Source organism: Epinephelus lanceolatus, chromosome 18, assembly GCF_041903045.1.
Source record: "Epinephelus lanceolatus isolate andai-2023 chromosome 18, ASM4190304v1, whole genome shotgun sequence".
Taxonomy (NCBI): Eukaryota; Metazoa; Chordata; class Actinopteri; order Perciformes; family Serranidae; genus Epinephelus; species Epinephelus lanceolatus.
In genome coordinates, this window is record NC_135751.1 from 12558150 (window position 1) to 12582368 (window position 24219).

General features: G+C 39.8%; 1 protein-coding gene across 2 annotated transcripts; it reads right to left on the reverse strand.

Annotated features, from left to right (window-relative positions):
• Positions 1-2850: 2850 nt before the first annotated feature.
• On the reverse strand, positions 2851-14634 carry LOC117267905 (cytohesin-4-like). Of its 2 annotated transcripts, XM_033643976.2 has the most exons (13): positions 14418-14559; positions 13748-13830; positions 13409-13473; positions 10138-10204; positions 8849-8967; positions 7084-7164; positions 6812-6924; positions 6290-6438; positions 5160-5271; positions 4959-5035; positions 4768-4839; positions 4386-4534; positions 2851-3617 (listed from the first exon to the last, which is right to left on the reverse strand). In XM_033643976.2, the coding sequence occupies exons 1-13, from the start codon at positions 14455-14457 to the stop codon at positions 3539-3541; spliced, it is 1206 nt and encodes a 401-aa protein (XP_033499867.1). In that variant the 5' UTR covers positions 14458-14559; the 3' UTR covers positions 2851-3538. The 2 variants fall into 2 exon arrangements, with proteins under 2 accessions (XP_033499867.1, XP_078017478.1); XM_078161352.1 differs by lacking the exon at positions 2851-3617 and having other exon boundaries at positions 4382-4534; positions 14418-14634.
• Between the last annotated feature and the right edge of the window lie 9585 nt (positions 14635-24219).

Sequence of the window (24219 nt, forward strand, 5' to 3'; positions counted from 1 at the left end):
TTGGACACAGGGAGGGTCAGGCAGAGGAACAAAGTCTAATAATTATGAGATATGGATACATATTTTTTGAGCCTATGATGTGAAACACAATAAATACTGAGGTTAGCACAACAAATGGAATGGCGTGCTAGTCACTATGACAGGCGCAAATTAATACACCAGAGCTGCAGGTCCCATCTGCCAGTTACTGGTGTGCTGGTCAGCTACAACAGCACCGGAGACAGAGTTGTGCATAATAACGGGAGTGTGTGCCGATGTAGCTCTGCAGTTGTAGGGGATGTGAATGGAAACATATCCAACTTATACTAACATCATCCATATATGTCTATCACCGGGACAAGGGAAAATAAACACGTAGGCCAACTCCTTGTCCCCCCTGCTACTTTGAGGCAGCCTTAGGATGCAAAAGCAGGATGGGATACGTGTAGGCATATGAATGGACATGATGACGCACACGATCACCAGCACCCATCAATGTGGTAGCGTATAATAAATGACATGACAACAAAGAACAACCTTCAAGGGATGTTTTTTTTCTGGCAGCACATTGGTAAAAGTGGAGCAGTGTGGATAAATGAAAAATAAAAACAATAAACAGTTTATTTCAGGTGGTAATGTGTTATATACTTTGTTACTGCTAAAAGTAATGTATTACTGTAACACTGGTTGTCAAACATGACAGTCACGACTTGTGACCTGCGGTCAAACTGTCAAACTTGGCGGTGCTGATCAAATATTAACTGTGAATCAAGATTCTGTTCAAATGTTTTCAGAGACATATGTTTAGTGTACTGTTTAGCTGTTAAATGAGAGAGTTGGTTCTTCAGGTGGGCAGTAACTGTAGCTTTAAGGGGATTATTTAATCCTAATCTTCCATTTGGGGTCCGTGAGAACCTGTGATCCTTTTATCTGCTTACAATACACATTTAACATTGTTTTAATTGCTTTGAAACATGTTCCAGAAGTCTATTACAGAAAATTATGCATTACATGTTTCATACAGTGTATTTATATCTGCTTTGTACCTGTGATTGGTGTTGACAGGACTTTTTAAAAGGCACTGCTCCTCCCAAATCCCAAACAAGATCAGGCTTTCTGTTACTGGAGTTTTTCTAAGTTAGTCCATCAGACCTCTAACAGGAAGTTCGACCTCTCTGTGATTTTAGTGACACCAAACAGATGTTATGTCACTCTGCAGGCTAATATTGTATGTTTTTTTGTCTGTGAATGACACTGAAATAGCAGTTAATAATTTGCTTATGCAGTGTGTTGGTGTAATAATTTCATGTCATGTCTGTCATCACTTTTATCAAATGTGCAATTTAAGTTCATGGCAACAGTAAAGAATTTTCTACAGATACGGTTTTACTCAAGAAAAAATCATTTAAAAGAAAAAATAAAGTTAATTTTGAAGTGATGTTAGGAGGTAAAGCAGCTGTTAACAGAACAGAGGGGAAAATAAAGCTTTCAAAAACAAGCCTGAAGACATTTTCTTTTCAGGTCAATATGATCACAGTCTCTTATGTTTGACAGATGCATTGAGAGGAAATGTATTCTCAAATAAGCAAAGTTATTTTTGTTTTCAGTTTCTACATGCTCCCAGGAAACCACAACTCTATCATAGCATCACACACACTCACGAACTGCACAGGAAAAACCTTTATGCATCACATACCCTCTTAATCTGATAACACAGGATTTCTCAGCAGCTTGACGTCTTCCTTCTCATCATCATTACAGTCATAACAAGATTAAAATAGTGTGTAACAGTGAAAGTTAATATGTGATCATGAGCGCTCAGATTAAAAAGAGAAGAAATGTTGTAGCTCCACCTGCTGGAGAAACAGCCACACAAACAGTCTGTACAATAGACCAGTTTATTTTAAAAGTAGTTTGATTGTTCCATCAGTACAAAGTCATTAAATTATACATACATTAAAAAAAAAAACACTGTGAAGAAAAATATGTTTAAGCTAAATAAAATATACTGTACAATTCATAAGTTAATTTAAAACTTGAAGATATTTTAGCTTTGTTTCAACCTATTTTTTTTTTTAACTTTATTTACAATTCACCTGTAATGAAGCACTCTACTGTAAAAGCTGGTATTTATTGAGAGAAAAAAGACTTAAATTGCATGATATAATGAGTGACATGCTTTTTTTAAGATTTAAAAAAGCAGGTTTAACAAAGTGCTATTACTTTTTTCCTCAACAGATCCTTTAATTTTTACTTTTACATCATTTTTATCATTTTCCTTTTTTTTATTTTCTTGACATTGCATGTTACTTTGTGCTTATTTTGCGTCCCTTAATAGTCGTTTCGTATCTCTTTGTGGTCATTTCCCTGTCTCTTTTTAATCATTTTGCGTGTCTTTGTGGTCATTTTGTGTCCCTTTCAAATAATTTTGCCTCTTTTCATGGTTCATTTTTTTGTGTTTGTGGTCATTTTGCATCCCTTTTTATTAATTTTCTTTTTGGTTATTTTGTTTGACTAATATGTCATTTTGCATCTCTTGTGGTTGTTTTCCCGTCATTTTGCATCCCTTTTCATATGTTTTCCAGTCTCCTTGTTGTCATGTTGTGTCAGTGGCCATTGGGTTAAATTTTTGTCCCTTTTTAGTCATTTTTCCTCCTTTTATGGTCATTTTCCTGTCCATTTTCTGTAGTTCTGTGTCAATGTTTAGTCGTCTTGCCTTGCTTTATGGTCGTATTTCCATCTCTTTTCAGCAGTGTTTTGTGTTTGCTTTCATTTTGCATCCCTTTTTAGTAATTTTTCTCCTTTGAGGTTGTAATATGTCACTAACGGGCCTTTTTGTGCCCCTTTTTTATGTGTTATCCTCTCTCTTTGTGGTCATTTTGCATCCCTTTTTAGTCATTTTACCTTGCTTTGTGGTCGTTTTCTCATCCCTTTTCTGTTGTTTTATTTCACTTTTTTGTTGTTTCGTGTCTCTTTGTGGTTGTTTTTCTGTCACTTTTTAGTCATTTTTTGTCTGTGGTCATTTTGTCTCCCTTTTTAGCTATGGTGCATCTCTTTGTGTTTGCTGTACATGTACATTCCTTTCCTAAAAGAAATGTTCACTGTCAGTTGATACAGAGGTTCAGTCAAAGGGAACCTGCATCCAGTAGGCCCATTCAGTAATCCATCCCTGATACTGACAAGCCAACTTTCTACCATTTCTGACCCTGGTGGGGAGGCACCAGAAGATCAGATTCCTGGAGGGAATGCCATGCCACCCATCTGGGCCTCGACTCTGCAGCAGATGTTTGTCAGTAGGATAGTCAGCCCCCTGAAGCTGCTGCAGTACTGCGTGCAGTTTGCAGAAGTAACACACTGCAAGCCCAAAATACCAATACTAGTTTTCTCATTTTACAGTTTTGGTTCCCTAATTTGTACATTACTGTGAAAATGCAGTTCAGTTTTGGTTTTACTCTTCCTGAACAGGCTCTGTCATAAAATCACAGGATGACAAATCCAAAAAAAACCCCACGTCGTCCAGGATCCAATGTTGCTTCCTCCATTGTCTCGTATTTCAGTCCTAGGAGGAAGCGTTGCTGATGATTTTCCTCTTTCGTAGAGACACCAGGTCATAAAAAGGGTCTTTGGTGATGCTCGCCCTGAAAGAGAAGATTAAGATTTAGTTTGAAACTGAAATCATCAAAGTAGTGGTAGTAGTAGTTTTGCCTGTGTCACCTCAGTGAGCAGTTCCCCTGTCCTGCAGTCACTTCACTGCTGCAGTAGCTAGAGCTGCAAGAACACAATCCCTCACCAGTTTACCAACACAGTTATATTCATTTTAATTTAGGAGCCTTAGAAATGGATCCATGGAAAACCTACTTGAATGTGCATAAACTAAAGCAATAGATTTGGGAGATATCCTCATTCAATTAATGGCAGAGAGTCAGATAAGAAGACTGATACCACTCTCATATCTGTTTGTTCACTATGAGGCTCCAGTCAGCAGGCAGTTAGCTTAGCTTAGCATAAAGACTGGAAACAGGGGGGAAAACTAGCCTAGCTGCCCAAATGTAAACAAATCCGTCCATCAACACATTACATAACGTTTATTTAACATGTACAAAACTCAAAGTGTGAAAAATGACAATCTGCCATCTTCTATTTCTGGGCTCTGAGCTGTTGCCGGGCAACCAGCTGAGGCTCAGAGCCAAAAAATAGTTTGGGACATAAACCCATCTGTAAAACTAAGCTGCAGTTTTAAGATGACAAATGTGATGGTCTGGAGGTCAGATGATTTTTATCCTGATCCTCTTTGTGGCTTGTTTGAACTCTTTGTGATCATGTGTTACATCGTCAGCCTTGACAAACATGACTCAGTGAAGACACATGGCTCCCAACGTGTTCTCATCAGTATCAGCCGCTCTCACCTGATTGCGTCTATCCAGTCGTCCCGTTCTTCTGCACTGGCTGCGCTGAGCTTATAGGACTGGTGTTTACCCTGCACCACTCTGCCTTTGTTCTCCGTCTTGCAGGCCTTGATCTTTTGTCCTTTGGGGTTATATAACTCCAGACAATACTGTTCAAACACAAAGACAGACACATGTGGCACTGTTACTATGTGCTTGTGCTTTGTTTATTTTATTAGTCTTCTGATAGCCTCGTGACTCACTGTTGGAGCACTTATGTTAGAAATTCATTTAGCAGCTGCTGTATGATTCATTAAGCTGTGTGGCAGCAGATTGTGTGTGTGTGTGAGGAAGCTCAACACTCTATAATACACTGTGTTAATAAAAGTACAAAGATACTTACTGGTTTGCTTGTGTCTTGTAGTTTCCTGACACACAGGTTCTCCAGAGGAATAATCCCGATTGGGTCTTTATCCTGCAGGGAGAGACAGATATCAGAGACAGATTTAACCTTTCGACCACTAATAGGATGTTTGACATTTACATATTTTGTTGACGTAAAGGTTTTGTAGCAGCAGCAAGACGGGTACTTACTGTGGTATATTCAAAGTAGTACAAGCAGCTGTCTGTCAGAATGAACCATCTCCTCTTCCAGGTTTTGACTCGTCCACCTTCAACAATGAAAACAAACATTTAGGAGAAAAGGTTTGATTGTTGTCTCCTCTGTGAGCCCTCCTGAAAGAGCTTGTCTTGGCAGCTCAGTGTATTTCCTGTGTGGTACGAACATCATCTCACCCATTTTAAGTAGCCAGCCTTCCCTGTCTGGATTAAAGAACGTCAACGTGAGGTCATTCCCATCATCCTCTGGGATTTTGAATGGCTCGCTGCGGATGCTTGCGTACAGTTTCTGGAAGAGAAGGTCAGTTTCAGCACCAAATGTTTAAATTTAAAAAGTTTGATTTTTCCTAAACTGGATTTAGATTTCATTCAGAAAATAAGAGATGATGAAAGAATACAAATCCCCTAAAACTGAAAATAAAAGAAACGAAATTTTGAGTTAAAGTTTTTTAGCATGAAATTTGCTGTCTTTTTTTAAATTAAGAAGTTAATCATGACTTTTTTTCTATTTTTTTTACACTTGTAACACAGTTAAAATAAAATCTAACCAAATTTTATCTTAACTTTAATTAAATTCTCTTTTTAATTAATAATGACAATGCATTGTTTTCACAAAGCTCCATTTTTAATTAGATTTTGAACATTTGGGGGTTGCTAGTGGATTTCAGATGTCCATCTGTTGGTTCACTACTTTGGTCCAAACCAAAATATCTCAAACACTATGCGATAGATTGCCTTGTGACTTAGTACAAACATTCATGTTCCCCAGAGAATGACTGACTCTGGTGTCCAACTCTGGTAGTTTTTCCTGTAGGACCACCATGAAGTTGACATTTGTGCTTTGAGTTAAAAGTCTCAACAATATTGCCTCAATGTTTCACTCTAGCACTCTAGTCTTCAGATCAAAGTTGTATTCTGTTCAGTATTTTGGTTGATGACCTGCAGAGCTAATAACATTCCCATTAGCATTAGCTGGACTTTGTGTGTAGTGCTGATAAGCAAATGTTAGCATGCTAACATGCCAAACTAGGATGGCGAACATGGTAAACATTATAGCCTACCTGCTAAATATCAGCATGGTAGCTGTCACTGTGAGTATGTTAGCATGCTAATGTTAGCATTTAGCTTAAAGCACCACTGCGCCTCTACAGCCTCTGAGTACAGGTAGTTCTTTGTATTAGCCTAAGTGTGTAAACTCCTCTGACACAGGTACAGAACTTGAGTTTAAGAGCAAACATGGGTTTATCAGGATGTTATCAATAGGACATTATTAAGACTTTGGTTTTGGTAGCCTATTAGTAGCAGACCGTGAGCAGCTCGGTGGGCAGGTCCTCCCCATTGTTGATCCCTCTGTTCATGGATACAAATCGCTGCAGACTGGGTTTGTCTTTCACGTTGGGGTTGTGGAGACTTGTGTTGAGCATGATGATGGCAAAAGACAGGATGTAGCATGTGTCTGTTCCACACAACACAAAGACACACACACACGGAGATTGTAGAAAACCACAGTTTTCAGTTTTCAGCTGTGCCTCGTTATCACTGCTTCAGCTGTATAAACTGCACCCATTAAAAATAATAGGTTTCTGTGAATGCTGCCAGAACAAAAACACTCATAGTGAACAATCTATTTACTCTGATCAGTGAGGGAGAGATGGCATATTACTGTGGCCTCTCTCATGTTTCGTTAAAAGAAAAACAGTTTCATCTTAACAGCAGATAACTTGTCTTATAGGGGTTTTTATGAAATTAATGAAACAGTAATGAAACTTTTTAATTGGACTGTCTGAGAGAGTGAATCAGGCGAGACACAGCCTCTTTGTTGCTCATACCTGTGGACTGGAAGACCCCTGGGTTACAGTTGCAGTAGCGAGTTGCAAACGCCTCCATCATCCTGTCAATCTTCTGAGCTTCTCCAGGGAGACGAAAGCTCCACAGAAACTGCCTGCAAGATGGCAGAGGTGTCAAAACACACACACACACAATGTCAAACACATGCTGGTGAGAAGGAGGAGGATTTCTACATTATCAGAAAAGCAAGACGAAAGGTAAAAACTGCTGCAACATTTCGTGCTGAGTTTCAGAGTTATCTTGTGACACAAACCTCAGTGCCTGCACCAGATTCAGATCTGAGAATTCATGCAAGCCCACAAACGCTTTCAGTGTCTGCAGATGCATTTCCTCCCTGTATGAAAGTCAAGACAATAATAACAATCACCAACATGAAACTGAGAGTTACAATACAATATTAAAGGTCAATATATATCTCTCTCAGAACAGAAGTGTTCAGAAGTGCTCAGACAGTTGAAAACAGTGAAATGGAGAAAGTGAAGGCAAAGATAAGAGGTGCATGACAACAGATATGGATCTTTTTTTTTTTTTTTTTACATATTTTTCACAGTAATTTTTCATATTTTTATTGTACATTTTTTTGTCTTTATTTATGTTCCTTAACTTTTCCCATACTTGCTTTTATTTTAATTTTCTGGTATGCTTATTGTCATGCAGCAACAAGGCAAACCGTCTTGGTAGGAATGGGCAAGTACATAATTGTATCTGTTCAAGCAACTCTGTGTCTGTGTCTGTACTTGAAGTGGGCGGAGTTTAATCAGAAATGGGCTGGCCTAACCGGAGGGTGTTATTTTAAACCTCAGACTGATGTGGGTTTATCAGAAGTTGCTGCTCTTATTATTTAGCAGAAAACTATTTACAGAACAGTCTCAGAATTTGATTTAAGATTATTTTTGATCACAAGAGTAAGAGATTGAACACAGCTACCCAAATGAGTCCTTTATCATGGGTAGAATATTGACATATCTTGCTCGGATGATACTCCTAAAAAGTGCATTATCTACACTGAAGACTCATGTCATTCAAGTATTCGGCTCAAGCCTACTACTTGGCTATAAACTGGATTCTGCATCTTCCATCACTGTCTGTGTTCTGTGATGGAAATAGTTCGCTGTCAGAGAAAACATGAGAAAAATGTGACTCAAATCTGGATTGAGGAATATCAGCTGGATGACATGAAGTTCAGTGAACTTGAACACACACCTGGAGATGTAACTACAACCTGGACTGCCTGTAATTGCAATACCTAATTCTCTGTTGTCCTAAGAAAGTACACATATTCAAGTACTGTACTTCATTACAATTTTGAGGCACTTGTACTTTACTTGAGTATTTCTTCCTCAGGTCCTTCCACCATGACGTCCTCAGACATTCCTTTCTTTCCCTGACTGGCCCACCCATCCACTCGCCTGTTCCTGGGCTTCCCTCCCATCTCCTTACCAGCACTCACTACACATACTAGCCCAGATCCACTGTTCATGACCAAGCTCATGACCCCTCAGATTTATCTGGTGACCCTTTGGGGGGGCCTGACCCCAAGGTTGGGAACCACTCGACTAAATTAACTGTATATTAAGCAGTTAAAAATAGCTTCACCTCGAGCAGCTACAACAATAAAAATGCTGCTACAACAGTGATGCTTCAGTATTAATTACCTAATAACGTCAGATATGATACAGTAATGCATCAGTCATATTTTACTGCAGAATAAATACTTCTTCTTTTGATAATTTAAGCACATTGTGCTTCTTTGCTGTCATTTATAGGAGTTCAAACGCAGGACCTACCTGTAGTGGAGTGTTTTTTACATTGTTGCACTTTTCATTTTGCTGAAAGGATCAGACTATATCTTTCACCTCTGCTGCTGTCTGTTTAGTGATCGTTTGTACCAGTGACTACTTCTGCTTTGTGATGAAGTAGCTGGTTTTTTCAACAAGAAGTGGTGGCACAAAAGAATATTTAAGCCTTGACTTTCCTCTGAGATCACATCCACATGTAAACTTGTGTGTGTATTGTACCTTTCTCCCAAGAAGTTGCCAATGGCGGTCTTGTTCAGTCCTTCCTCTTTGTAAAGAAACTCGGCCACCGACTCTGCTCGCCATTCCAACAGGTCATGTTCAACCAGGTAATTGACACCCTGAAGGAAGGAGGGATGGGAGTCAGATTTTTATGAAAAGTATTGGGAACCAGGAGCATGCAATTCGGTAATGTCCATGTTCACACACAGAAACTTGTGTGGTTTTGGGTCGGTTGTTCAGGATACAATTTGGCACATTACGTTTTGTTTGAAATTTAAATGTTCAGTCATTTAATCAGAGTTTTTATATGTTTCATGTTTGTGTGTTTGAACTCACAGGACAGGAAGCAAGTAGCACGTCATACAAGCTTTCATATGAAATGTTGGTCAGAGGTTGTGTCTAAATTCTTATCAGTGCTGCTAACTCTGCAGGTTGTTAAGCAAGAAAGTTTTCTTCCTCTCTTTTTGAGTTGCTGTTGTGACTAATCACCAGGTAAAGAAGATGAGAAAGGTAGAATGAATATTGAACGATGTTAATCTCTAGATCTCAAAGGGTGTTAAGACTCAAAGCTGAGTGTGTGCTTCTGCTTAGTTCTTCACATCAATTGCACTCAACACCTTTAACCCCAAGAAGTCTTAAAACTTGTCATCCTCCCACTTGTACATGTCCTCAGGCATGAGCGCAGAGCGGTCACAGGCCGAGGGACTCCGTTTTTAACCGAGGACACAGAGAACAGGCAAAGAAAGAGACGGAGGTCGCTGTGGTAGAGTGGCGCTTCTGCGCCACTTCAGGGAACGGGATGTGGTTTTTCTTGCTAGTCAGTCCTCCTCTGCATCTGAGCAGTTTGCAGTTCTGCACATCACACACATCACACAAATCCGCATCGCTCAGTGTGATGTTATATTTGGTGTCATCTGGCTGTTGACCTTCAGATCCAGAGGAGCTGAAGTGAGTGAAAGTGTGATTTCATCTGCAGCACCTTTACTGTGACTCAGAGTAACATTGTGTTCCCACTTAAAGTCTTGAATCAAACAGCATGTAGGGAGTCAGCATCAAAGATGATGTTACACACTTAAAGATATCTCTGTGAAAGTGCTGTGTGTTCAGGTATACAGGTGACCAAAATAAATTGTTGTGTGTTGGTCTGATGAAGCTGCACACTGTATGTGGCAGATCACACTGACTTCAGCTAAATGTCCTGTCAGAACCTTAACACTCCCACAGCATCTAATACTTTCAGAGAAATCAGCTGGATCTTTAACCACTAAAAATATGATATACAAACTCACCCCTTTAGGGTCCATGTTGAATTTCTTTTTCCCACGTAAGAATCTTCTGTTCCTCATAATATTTTTACTGCAGCAAAACACACCAATTTCGAATTAACATACAGACTTTTCAGATAGTCACTCAATATTTTCAAATAACAAATTAAATGACAAATTAACAAATAATCAAAATTAGCTTGCTTCAGTGTTCAGATCAAAAAGAAAGAGAGAAAGATGAGGAGAACAAAAAAAAATCATCTATTGCTATGCTGAGTCTTTATTTAAGCTACAAACTGTATTTTGCTTTGTTCTATGTATAATTAGTATTCTTTGCATATATTTGGACATTGTGTAATATATTTGTAAATGTTTACACTGAATTCTGGATCTGGATAATACAGCATTAACTTAATGCAGGCTGGGTATATATATGTGCATGACATGCAATAATAAAAGTCAAAACCCTCACAAGTTACTGTGGCTCAAAATAACATCATCAGATTAATTATTTTACTCATCCAAATTATTGAATCACAATGATTAATTCTACAAAACAAAGAAAAACATCCATCAAAAATATTAAATGGACATCAAGACATTTTCTATCAGTCAGTGAATTATTAAAATAAACTCTTGAGAGCATTTTCTCTCATGAGGGTGTGTTTTAACTAGTGTTGGGTATTGGCGTGAGGGCAGCAGTACTGAGAAACTGTGGTTATCATGCTGGGAATGCAGTGTCATACCACGGACATATAATTATCACCATCTGAGAGCAGCGACAAAAGCTAACAGGAAGTCCAAATACGTAGTTGGACAGCAACATGCACACGTTCTCAAGATGTCACAAAACTTTCTCTCCACTTTCTGTCACTGTGCTCTGTAACTGTGTTTGGTTACGCTCAGAGCTGCTGCAGTATGTCAGCACAGCCACCCTCTATCATCCATTAATCTAGACAACAGTGATGACCACCCACAGTGAGCTAAAAGTAATGAATACATTGTTGGAAAAGTGAATTCAAAGCAGCCCAATGAATAAACAATAGCTAACAGATAAACAGTTGAATTAGGTGGCTAAAAGTAATGGATAAACAATGGAAACAGTTTGCTAAAAGTAATGGATAAACAACTTGGGGGCACAATCTTGTGAGGTGCCCACTCTGTTACTTGCACCTGCTCACTGATTTATACTAATACCAGGCCCCTAAGGCAGTTGCTCAGCCTTGCAGCCCAATTTCTCCCAGTGCCCACTTGTCTGTAAAACTGTTGACAGGACACCTCGAACTGCAAACAAGGTCAATTATGACTCTTTCTATCATGAATTTTTGATTCAAGATGGTTTTATATTTGTAAAACTCTCCTCATGCCCAGAAAAGCATTTTAAAAATCTGTGACATCATCACAATGTAAAGCCAATGAGCCGAGTGGGAACTTGTGGATGGGGCTAGTCGGACAAACATTACTGCACATAGTCATTGGGCCTCATACTGCGGAAGTTAACACAGAAGCTAGAAACATTTCTTGGTGTATGCGCCAGGTGAGCACCTCCATTGGAATGAATAGGCGTCATCTTGGCATCAGGTATCTAGGTATTATTATACGTTTTTGAATAATACCTAGATACCAGATGCCAAGATGGCGCCCACCCTGCCCACAAAGTCCCGCTTGGCTCACATAGACTTGACATTGGGATGACGTCACAGATTTTTGAATAGCTTTTCTCGGCTCAAGAACAGTTTTGCAAATATAAAACCTAAATTAGATCAAAAATTCAGAATAGAAAGAATCACAATTGACCTTGTTTGCAGCTCAAGGTGTCCTGCTAACAGTTTTATAGACATCTCTTTTATAATGGTGGCCTACACAGAAAATGGATTATTTTTGTATCACAACCCCCGTGAAATAACTCATTCCGCTATCAGGTTTTCATCTATTCAGTCCGATAACATTCAGAAAAATCTAGAAGAGCGGCAAGATTAAATAATTTTATTTCCATTCAGGATAGCAGAGTGCTAAAGCAGAAGGAGCCAGCTCAGCCAGCTTAAGTCTTTAGTACGCCTGCTCTATGGGCCCAATGATGTGGAAGCAGTGCTGATCATCCAGGAAATTTATATTGCAGAAATAGGTCTGTTTTGGCTTTGTGCATCACTGAGCAACTTTCTTAAGAATGAACGACGTCCCACTGCCAATGCTGTATCCATGTTTCTTTATACATCCATGGTGCATACACTTTGGTAACAAAGATAATGTAAGCTACCTCACAAGATTATGCCCCTGTCTCACATGGCATCATGTACCTTTACATTCTCTATAGTAAGCTAAAAGTGATAGCTAATCAGTTGAAGTAGTTTAAGGTAATAGACAAATAGCTAAAATCATTAGCTAAAAGTGGTGAATGGTTGAAATCGTGTTGAAATAGTTACCTTGAAGGTCCAGTGTGTAGGATTTAGAGGTATTCATTTGCAGACATTGAATATAACTACATTTCATTTAGTGTAAAAAATCTTGAAGTATTGTTGAGTTTTTGTTACCTTAGAATGAGACGTTCACATCTACACAGGGAACAGGTACCCATCTACGGAGATGGCAATGCTACTACAGTAGCCCAGAACAGACAAACCAAACTGTGACTCTAGATAAGGCCATTTGGGTTTTTGAGGTTTTCGGGGTTTTGCGTTTTTGCGTCGGCAAACGTAGTTAGCAGCCCCACCATGAATATCACTGATTTTCTTTTAATGTGGAACTGCATTTTTTTTTTGGTTTTGTTTTGTTTTGTTTTGTTTTGTTTTTGGAGTTAGAGACCTCTAAGGATCATTCGGCCCCAGGTAAAAACCTCCTAAACAAGAACACTGTGGGAATTCAAACCAGGAGAAGTTTCAGCTGGTTGCAATCTGCAATCCTCACCACTAGATGACACCAAATCCACCTAAATGTTACACACTGGACCTTTAAAGAAGTGGATAAATTGTTGAATTAAATGGCAGCATGGAAGAGGTACTTTTAGATTAATCTGACAGGGCTATGTTGGAAACATGTGAAGTGTTTTCATGAAAAAAGGCAAAAGCATCAGGTTGAAAGGTTTGAGTAGCAGGTATACAGAGTAAACTGCAGAGGCAGCATCTAATGGAAAATATTTTGACATCTGACTTCAATAAAAAAATCACAATAAAGCTGCTTTATGACTTTGTCAAACTGAGCAATACGTGTGGAGTGGGAGTCTGTTGATGTCACTAAGGGGAAGAGGTCAAGCTGACTCATAGTGTAGCTGCGGCTCCAAAATTTTCCTCATACTCACTTCTGCTCCTTCAGCTCAGGACTGTGGATATCTGGCATGACGTGATTGATCTCCAACCTCAGCTTCTGAGGGAGGGAGTTGAGAAAGAGAGCAGTGATGGTAACTTTGTACAAAGGTTTGTCATTACATCACAGAAACCAGTAGACTCAATGGTATGACTCAGGGCCCCACAATTTTAAAATAACCTTCATATCCTTCGTATCTCAATTAAAAGTTGGTGAATGAAATGTCTTTGTGTGCTGTGAAGAGCTGTGCTGAGGCTGCCACGAGTGGGTGCTCAGAGAAGAATAATGAGGGAATTTAATGTGAGACCTTGGAGGGATATATTCACCACAATACCTGAATGTCATCCAGCAGCTCAAACTTGTGAATCTTAATGGTGCCACCCTGTCTCTTCTCTCCTGGGGGGAGTTTTGGTGGAGCTGTGGGGCAACAATCATCAGCACTGAGACAAGCACAGTTCAGGATGGTGGCATATACTTGATGAAGCAGTCAGCAGCACTGTGGACTGTCTTGACAACCTCCCTCACGCCCACACTCGCTCTTACAGACCAGCATGCATCAACTTTATCCACTAGTTAGAAAAGTGGTCAATGAATGACAGGAAATCTGAAAATAGCTCCTTCTGTTCCTCTTTTTAATGAATTGAGTTGATTTTGAGTGCACTGTGGTTATTAAAGTAAAATTCATCTTAATTTTTAGGTGGGTTTGTCCAGGATGTTTCAACCCATTGCAAGTTTTGTGTATCACAGGTTTCAAATGAGACAAAAGTTGATAACAGAACTGTCAAATATGTGCAAGCAAAGCATACAAAACATCACAGAAAAGTTTATAACCAACAACATGTAGATGAGCAGCATTTTAAGTGAGGACTGTAGACTTAACCACAAAAATGATTTGACTAATAGTCTATTTTAAATCATCTCACAACAACCTTGACATTTGTCTTTGAGCAGCAGCTTTTTATAATAATATGAAGTAATGATTAAAAGGAATAACAATATCGTACCTTTCCCCCAAAGGAAGCTGTCTTTTCGGCATATGGCCATGTTGTTGATGGCACAGAGCGACTGACTGCTGTACAGGAAACAACTGAGTGTCAGAGTGAAAAAAGGGCCGGCGCTGCCATTCTGTGACACTGAAGAGACTCCGAGTTCACTCAACAGTTTCTTACAACATTTCTGCTGACGTGCGTCAAAAAATGTTGACATGCAGTGTGTGTGTGTATGTGTGTGTGGGCATTTCTTTAAGAAACAGAGAAGTCATTCATACCTTACAACTATGCAACACCATGACTACTATTATTCGCATGTAGTATGACAAATACTCTACAGAAACAACCAGTCCTGTACTACTGTTACTACAAACAGTATGAGGTGCATAACAAAAGAAAGGGATAAAATATCATAAACATACAGGTAGGGAACACAATAGGAGCCAAAGTTTATTTGTCTTACTTCATAAGGTAGGATTATGATATGGTATTTACCATTTTCCCGATATTCTACAATCCCATTGTGAATCCCATTTTATCAGTACATCTGTACTGATAAAATGTACCTTGTACAATATTAAAGGAAACAAATTACCATGTCATTTGTTTCTTCAAGAAGTGGTGTCAAACATGTCTTCTTAAGCAGGAAGGAAGCAAAACCTCAACAGAGCGGGGCATCTTTCATTTCTAAATAGAAAGCCCCACCTAGTGGGGCTTTATACTTCTTAATGCCTCAGAAAATGTTGGTATTAGGTTTAAATCAGGATATATTATTACATTACACTTATCATATTTACCATATTTAGAAGAATGAAAAACACGCACTGACAGCCTTTAGGCTTTCCAAGTAATGATTTTGTATGTGTCTAGTGTGTAGGATTTAGGGGATATCTTTGCAGAAACAGAATAACAAGTATGTTTTCTTTAGTGTATAATCACTTGAAAATATGAATTGTTTTGTTTTTGTTTCCTGAAAATATGCCATTAATATCTACATAGGGAGGTGGTCCTTGTCTGTGGAGATTGCCATGCTGTGCCACCATGTTTCTACAATAACCCAGAATGGACAAACCAAACACTGGCTCTAGAAAGGGCCATTCACCAGATTTTTTTTTTAAACTTGAAACTGCTTTATTCAATGTTTTATCGGTTTAAATCACTGGGTCTGTTTGTTTTGGAGAGGAGAGCACCTCTGCACATAATTCAGCCCCCTGTAAAGACCTTTAGAATGTCTGAATCTTAAGTTATCAGAGAAAAAGGGTGAGCACACATTAGCAGGTGCTGGGCCGGTGACCAATCTCTGACAAGCTGAACAGCGTAGGAGATTTGTAACATGAAACTGCTTTATTCAGTGTTCCGTTTGTTTTGAAGAGGAAGAGACCTTTGCAGAGAATTCTGCTCCTGGTAAAAACCTCCTCAACAATGAACACGGAAGAAAGTCTGACCGGGACTTTACGCTTGGCACATGGGAGAAGTTTCAGCTGGTTGCTATTTGCAGTCCTCACCACAAGATGCCACTAATTCCCCCTAAATTTTACACAATGGACCTTTAAGAAAAAAAGCTCGTCAGGCTCTTTGTTGCTTCATGTTGCCTACATCGCTACATGAACTGAATAATGGATACTTTAGCTGTAATTATTGTGCTAATGTTCTGCTGTGTCTTGTTGCTCTGCATGCTCTGTGCCCTGTGTTGTTGTCTTCTGTTTATAAATTTCAGTTTTAACTTTCACCTCATTGGTTCCAAAACATCATCAAATGTCCAAAGATAAGCTAGCTCGCTAACACTGGCATGTCTTTAGAAATGTTGATTATTGTGCATTGTCCCTCTAGGCTACATAAAGAAATACTCAGTATTTCTGTTATTGTCAACAGGACAAACCAAAACCAACAATGTGTTCCAGTACTTCCCAGTCTGTCTGAGGCTAATGTGTTGCCATTACAACTTAATTTAATGTAGATGCTACATGTATTTAAACATTTTTACTCAAAGCCTTGTGGATTATGTGGAAGTTTACTACTTTAATTACTGCATTACATCCTACTATGTGACTTAATGTTGAAATTTCACTGGTGATGCTGTGTTTCTTCCTCCAACAGGAACAATGTAACTAACAATGAAACTTTGGGCTGCAAAAAAGCCAATGCGGAAGTGACAAAAATTGCAGTCACTTGAGGCAGGCTCCAAAACAGTTTCCATCACCATAGACCCACATGTTAAAATGCCCAACTTTATAGCAGAAATAAACATGTTTACAGCCTGGTACAAAAAATGATTCTGGTCTCTATAGCTTATTTCAACATTCAAGACAACTATATGGGGGATGAATTTTTATATAACTCACCTGTTTACATTTTATTAAAGCTTAAGAATGACATATTTAAAGTCGGGACACTTTGAGTGACAGGAGATGTTGCTACAGTCCGTGAGTCAGATCCACTTGTCGCTCCTCCACAGCTCCACCCTCTTGCCCAAATATGGTCACTTCTAGCTCCAGTAATAACCACAAACTGTACAAATACTTTAACCAGCTTTAAATAAAACATCAGACATTGACAAGATGACAAGAAATAAACAGGAGGAAAAAAACACCTATCTACCTCACTGCATTTTTGTTTTTCTAAAACGTTTAGGTTATTAATGAGGAAAGATAATATAAAAACTTTTAGACAGTGCAAGTCATCAAAGGTGTGTGGGAAAAGTTCTGTGCAATAAGTCATTAGTTATTTTAAACATCATGAGTCAAGATCAGTGTGTATTTTAATCAGGATGTGTGTATGTTGTGTGACAGATTATCACATGACACAGTCACAGTTAAAACAAAGGTCACCGGCTGTGAGTATGAATAGTGTGAATGAATGGTTGACTGAAGAGTGAACTGTCCAGTTTTAAGGTCATAGCTTCATGTATCAAAAAACATGGCACTTCTTTAATAAATGTGTCATAAAATATATCCTGAACTATTTACATGTATCACACCCTGAAATGAATTACCGCCTCACTAAAGCATCATTTTACCTTGTTCACAGAGGAGACACAGTACAAATATGTTGAAGTACGTAATTATATACGTATTCATTCAGGTCCTTAATTCAACAGTTGAGGATAATACTGTTCAAGTGGGAGAAGAAGAAAAGTTATATCATGCATCGTGTCAGCTCAAACTTGCTTTTATGTTGCTGTGGCACAGACTATGACAAAACTTATTTCAGCACAGATATGAATATGCCCGCCGGAACAGATAAGCCTGACAATTCTTCGCAGCTGGATTGTTCTGAGTTGACCCTTTTTAATTAAGCGTATTTCCTCTTCTGTCAATCATCAGAAGCATTTGTTATAAGACAAGGTAATCTACCAGCTGTCGCTTGTTCTGTCTGTGATGCTTTCATCGCCCATAATGGCTTCATTCATTGTCTTCTTTTGTTCATAATGACGAAGAATTTCATATTTAGGAGTTTGTGATAAGAAAAGCTTGCCAGAACATTGACCATGAATGGATTATTGAATGGAAATACTTAGAACAGACCCAGGGGTCCAAGGGATTTTTGAGATCATTGTTAACTTCTCTTGCTGAAGAAGTCAATTAAACAACTACAAAGAGACTAAAAACAACTACAAAGAGACTAAAAACAACTACAAATAGGCAACAAAGTCCAGCAGCATTTCAAAATGACCACAAAGATACACACATCAACCAAAGACATGCAACTCGACTGCAAAAAGACAAAACAAACCACAAAGAGACACGGAATTACCATGAAGAGATGCTGATCGACTGCAAAGAGATACAAATTGACAGCAAAGAGACAAAACAAACTACAAAGAGGCACAGATGACAACTAAGAGACGCCAATCAACTGCAAAGAGACTCAAATGGACGGCAATGAGACAAAACAAACCACAATGAGACACAAATGACCAATAAGAGATACCAATCAACTGCAAAACGTCACAAATCGACTGCAAAGAGTCACAAATCAACTGCAAAGAAACAAAACATGACCATAAAGAAATGTAAAACAGCCACTAAGAGAAGCAAATCATCTGCAAAGATACCAAACAACCACGGGGACTCAAATCAAGAGACTCAAACTGACTAGAAGGAGACATAAATCAGCCAAAGAGACACTAATTGACTGCAAAGTGACAAAACATGACCACAAAGAGACTAAAAACAGCTATAAAGAGACACAAATACACATCAAAGACACAAAAAATGACCACAATAAGAAGAACGACCACAAACAGACTCAATATAACTGCAAAGAAACACAGATTGACTGTAAAGAGACAAAGTGTGACCACAGAGATGCAAAACCATCATTAAGACAAAACGACTACAAAGAGGCACAAGTCGACATTAGTCATAGGACCAGTGTGTTTCTTACATGTCTTACCCCAGTTGTCTCATAATCTGTCCATAGCATCGATTTCCACATAAAGCAAATGTCGCTTGATGTCTAATAGAAGTGTTAATAGTATTAGAAAAGTAGTTACATTGTTTAGAATGCTGCTCGACCCTCTATGCCAGTCAAAGCAGAACGTAATTGCCTCCAAAGCGGATCTCAGCAGCTGCTGTGCTGACAGTTAGCAGCGAGTCACAAGGAATAAGCATTTACTCTGGACCCACTGTATAAATCGCAGGTGCACAAAGTGAGACTGAGGAGAGGGAAAATTATCCTTGATATATGTGATTATTGAGGTGCCATTCATCCCAATTTGTGGAATTTAGAGTCTCTCTGCTCGCACAAACAAGTGTACTTAGTGTTTTGATTTGTCATTAGGGTCCAACAATGGCAACCAGCATTAACCCTTTCTCTGCCCCACATCATCCAACACCTGACACATTTGTGGAACTTCGGTTCATAACTACGTCTTTCTCCTCTCATCCAAGGCCCTGGTGTATTCTTTTCGGTTGCCACAGTAACCTGATAGCCATGATGCAAATGCTACCTTGTCAGAGACCTTAAGGTTGCAGATCTATTTACAGCAGAGGGATGTAGGCAGTGTGCAGACGCTGCAGAGGTGACAGGATTCATGTTTCCATTTGTCTTGTCACGCATACATTATGTGCCGTTATTCAATTCAGTCTGCAGTGTTGGAAAGTACAACTAGTCACACAAAACATCGCAAAAAGTGTCAGTTATTCCAAAAACCTTCGCTGAGACCTTCCAGTTATAGACGATATCTTTATGCTGCTCTCTCTGGGTACTGCCTCTGCAGATCTCTCTGCTGTGTTTTCATACTGTGCTGTTTAGCGATTATAAAGCTGGCAAAAAGTAAATCTTAGCTCTAAGGATGGCATTGTCACTTGGACCACTTCTTTGGTCCTGACTGAAATATCTCAACAATTATTGGGTGGATTGCCATGAACTTTTGCACACATATTTATGATCCCCATCTAGCGCCACCAAAGATTTCTTTTGTATTTTTTTATGGCCAACACTTCTGCAAAACCACAGACTATATAAAATAATTGACATAGGAACCATAAAGTCACCCACTGGTTTGTGGACTTCCGTTTTGAAGCCTCAAGTTCAGCATTTTGGCCATCGCTATCTTGACCCAAGGTGACCATATGTGGATGAGAGGGTGGAGCTGTGGAGAAGTGAGGGGTGGATCCGACTCATAGACTGTAGCAACGCCTCACAGGCAGCCTGTCACCTAAGCAGCCTGTCCTTAGATGTGTAACTTTAAACTCTCATAATATGTAAACAGGTGAGTTATAAAAAAAAATTCACTCCCCGTACAGAAGTCATGAATGTTGAAATTAGCTATGGAGACCCAAACTGTTTTTTAACCAGGCTGTAAAAATGTTTATTTCTGCTGTGAAGTTGAGCATGTTAAAGTGGGTGCCAGCCTCAAGTGGCATTTCAAGAAACTGCAGTTTTTGGCACTTGTGCTTTAGTATCATTTTCTAGTGCAAATCTAGTAACATTTTTCACCACCTCAACTGCACTTTGTGTTTTAGTGCTAATTTGCAAATGCTAAGATCAGACAAGATAAGACAAGATAAATTATTTAAATTCAAATGTTAGCATGCTAACTCACAAAAGCCTGGGTCTTTAAGAGGGGGTCCTCGACCCCATAGTCCTCAAAGTTACTTACTGTTTGATTAATATTTCAGAGTTTTTTCTTCTAAAAAATTAATGTATTTCTGAAAATACACACAAATCATCAATATTTTTGCCCTTTGCAACAACCTACCTGAAGAGCAAATACAGGTCAAGACGGATGCTGATTTTGCCCTCAGCCTGACAACCTCCTTCAGCCCAGTTTAAAATGCAACTCAGTTCTAATACAATACAGTCCCTGCTCCATCTATCTTTCAGCTGTGGGGCCTTGGCCCCTGCACTAAACTAAGATTAGCTTAAAGGGATAGTGCACCCCAAAAATTTTTTTTCACGGACCGTTTATTGAGTTATTACAAACACCGCTAACGGCTAACGGTTAGCCTAGCTAAACTACAATAACCATGTTGTTATTTACAAAACGTCACATCCCGCCTTGAGTATATCCAATCAGCACCAAGTAATCCCCAAGCCCCAGCCAGGAGTTTCTCGGGGCTGTTCTGAGTACCTACTCTGAGGCAGGGACTTGTTTAGCCCCTGTAAAAGTTCCGGAACTCTGTCCCTTGGGGGTGGTTCCTGCGTTGGAGACACGCACCAACGGCCCTGGTCCCGTAAAATTACCCCGAAGTTCCTGCACTGGAAACGGGCCTATTATCTACTCACCCCTATGCCGGGGGAGGCCCTGGTGAAGTTTTAGAGTCCTCACATCCCTTGCGGAGATCGGCGGGGGGAGCAGCTAGCACACCTAATGGCAGACGGCGCCCCAGACTAACATCCAAGAACACACTATTGAATCCACAAAGTATCTCCATACTGCTCATCCGTAGTGATCCAAGTGTGCTGCAGCCCCGACATAAAAAGTTGTTTTGAAAAACGTCATTTGAACTTTTTTTAGCCTCACTGTAGCCTGTAGCTCTGACTGCTTCTCTGTGCTCCGCGCTCACGTGTGCTCACTCAGGGTGATCGGTGATGCACGGTCTCTGAAGAGCAGCAGTCTCGTCAGTACTGATGTCCAGATTCTCAAGTGCAGGCATCGCCAATTCCCAGTCTGAGCAGCAAAGACTTTCCTCACCCGTTGGCACTGCTTTGCATTTGAAACAACTACACCACCAGGTTTCCAGTGCTTGACTCCGGTATTCTGCGGCTGGCTGAGGGCTAGGCTCATGAGCTGCGGCGGCTGCTTCATCCAGTAGCCTGAGTTCCGTCTGTATACTCGGGCTCAAACAAATAGGGCTCAACAAAGAAATGCTGTTCTTCCTCAATTTCAAAGTCTTCAGACATGTTGGGCTGTCCTTTGCTAAAAGACCTTAGTGCAAATTATTTTTAGCTACTGTGGTTACTGCTGTCTCCCCCTGCAGTGCACGTGTCACGTGGTGAGCACGGGTGAGCAAAGCTCATGCTTTTGCTGGTCACGCGCAAGCATGCACACGTGAGCGCGGAGCACAGAGAAGCAGTCAGAGCTACAGGCTACAGTGAGGCTAAAAACAGAGTTCATATGACGTTTTTAGAAACAACTTTTTATGTTGGGGCTGCAGCACACTTGGATCACTATAGATGAGCAGTATGGAGATACTTTGTGGATTCAATTTTGTGTTCTTGGACGTTAGTCTGGGGCGCCGTCTGCCATTAGGTGTGCTAGCCGCTCCCCCCGCCGATCTCCGCAAGGGATGTGAGGACTCTAAAACTTCACCAGGGCCTCCATGGGCATATGGGTGAGTAGATAATGGCTGAATTTTCATTTTTGGGTGCACTATCCCTTTAACATCAGCATGATAGCATTGCCATTGTGAGCATATTAGCATGTTGACATTAATGTTTAGCTGTGCACAAAGCTGCTAACATGGCTGATAACCTTAAACCCTTTACCCACTGCACAAAAATCCCACTAACACCCACTTACATCTGGCTTTTTAATGCAGTGGGAAAAGTTTTAATCGGCATTCACACCTGGGTCAGATGTATCTGCAGTAGTCATGGGTAGTTATTAGCTCCGGCTCCAATTGGTAGTAATGGAAATACAAAACCCAGGTGGACAAGCTGATTTTATCCCCTTTACTGGCGAGATGCGATGATGGGCTGCAACAGAATACCATCCATCTTAACCAAAGCAGCACCAAGCTCGAAAGAGGGACTGACTAAGTAACAGATAAAAAAGCAGTATCCATCGTAACATTTTCACAAGCCTCCTGCTGCTTTCTAATGTTTACTAATCTGTTTTCCAGCCTGTCCGTGACGTTGAACATGACACAACACTAAAAAATAAATAAATAAATAAATAAATAAAAAGAGGAAAGGCAAACTCATGGGAATGGTCTATAGCCTGTTTTAGTGGGTTTCCCGTGCTTAAACAACCTGTGTACATATGCTAATTTTGGTGGAAAAGGGGTATTACGCTTGTTGCAGCCTGGTGTAACCACAGAGTGCAATTTTTAAGCCTTTAAATTTACAATCAAGCAAGCAGGATTTAACACAGGAGATTCTTGTCAAATATAATCAAAAAAACTCAAGCAAACTTCATACACAAGAGGCACTCTCTTCACTGCCTTAACCAGGTGTTCTCAACACTCAGCAGTCAGTAGAGAGAGGTCTTAACAGGTGAGCACAGGTGAATGGGCTGAGGTGATGCCTGGTTACCTGCTGGTGGGAATACCATCAATAACACCGACTCATTCCTCGGGGAGTGCTTGTGTCTGCTGCAGGGTGATTAGTACCATGGGTAGATGGTGGCTTGTGAGATGAAAAATTGTCCTTAAACGCCCCTCTGGTGTTGTGATTTATCACATCGAGTAATAAAGATATTCTCAGTGTGTTTGCATTCACAGAAGCATTTTAAAAGTTCCTCATGTTGTGAAAATGACCATATTTTGCTGCGTAATTATGGAACTGGGCATATTTTGGAATAAATGCCACACCGTTGGATAATAATTAAGGCAATCAAAGCCCACACCTGCAAACAAAACAGGAGCAGATCACTTACACAGCACCTGGGAATTACAGTTTCTAAAGAGATATTTTGGACATTTTGGATTTTCACTTGCTGCTGCCTCCTTCTCTTGGCAGTAAAATCCAAATTTGGACAAAGGAAAGAAAACAGCCAAGGTCAGATGGCTGCAGCCACAAAGGCTGATTACGAAGGCTCTGCCAACTGTGATCTGCCACCATGCCATCTTTGTGCCAACACTGAGTCGCTGACTGTGGTCAGTCATCAGCTGATGTTGGCACGACATGGCCGTTATCAGTGACCATTCAGGACATTAACTGTTCTCTGATTGCCTGTTTAGCTTAAAGCTCCTCTTTCTTTGTAACATTAAATATTCATGACCCGTACAACAACAACACTCAAAGTTAAAGTTTGAGGGGAAAAAGCACCAGTTATCATTTATTAAGAGTTAAGCACTAAAAAACAAAGCAAATCTGTTTTATCAGACTGAGGTTCTAATTCAAACTGCTACATCAAATTGAAGCAAAGACATTTGTGACATCAGCTTTTACTTAGTTATCCCCACCTTCTTCAAACCAGTGCGAAAAGCACAGGAAAAACCCCAACAAAAACAGACAAGTCTCTTGTAAAGAATAAAAACTGATGTAACTTTGGCAGAAAACAGTGTGTAAATATGAGAACTCAACAGCTTATGCAGCAAGAAACTGAGGTAATTGGTTTTCAGGGCCGTCAAGAAATCAGTGCACAAAGAGAAACTGAACTGCGTAAATGACACCTGGAAACAATGCAACAGCTGCTGAGGCTGTC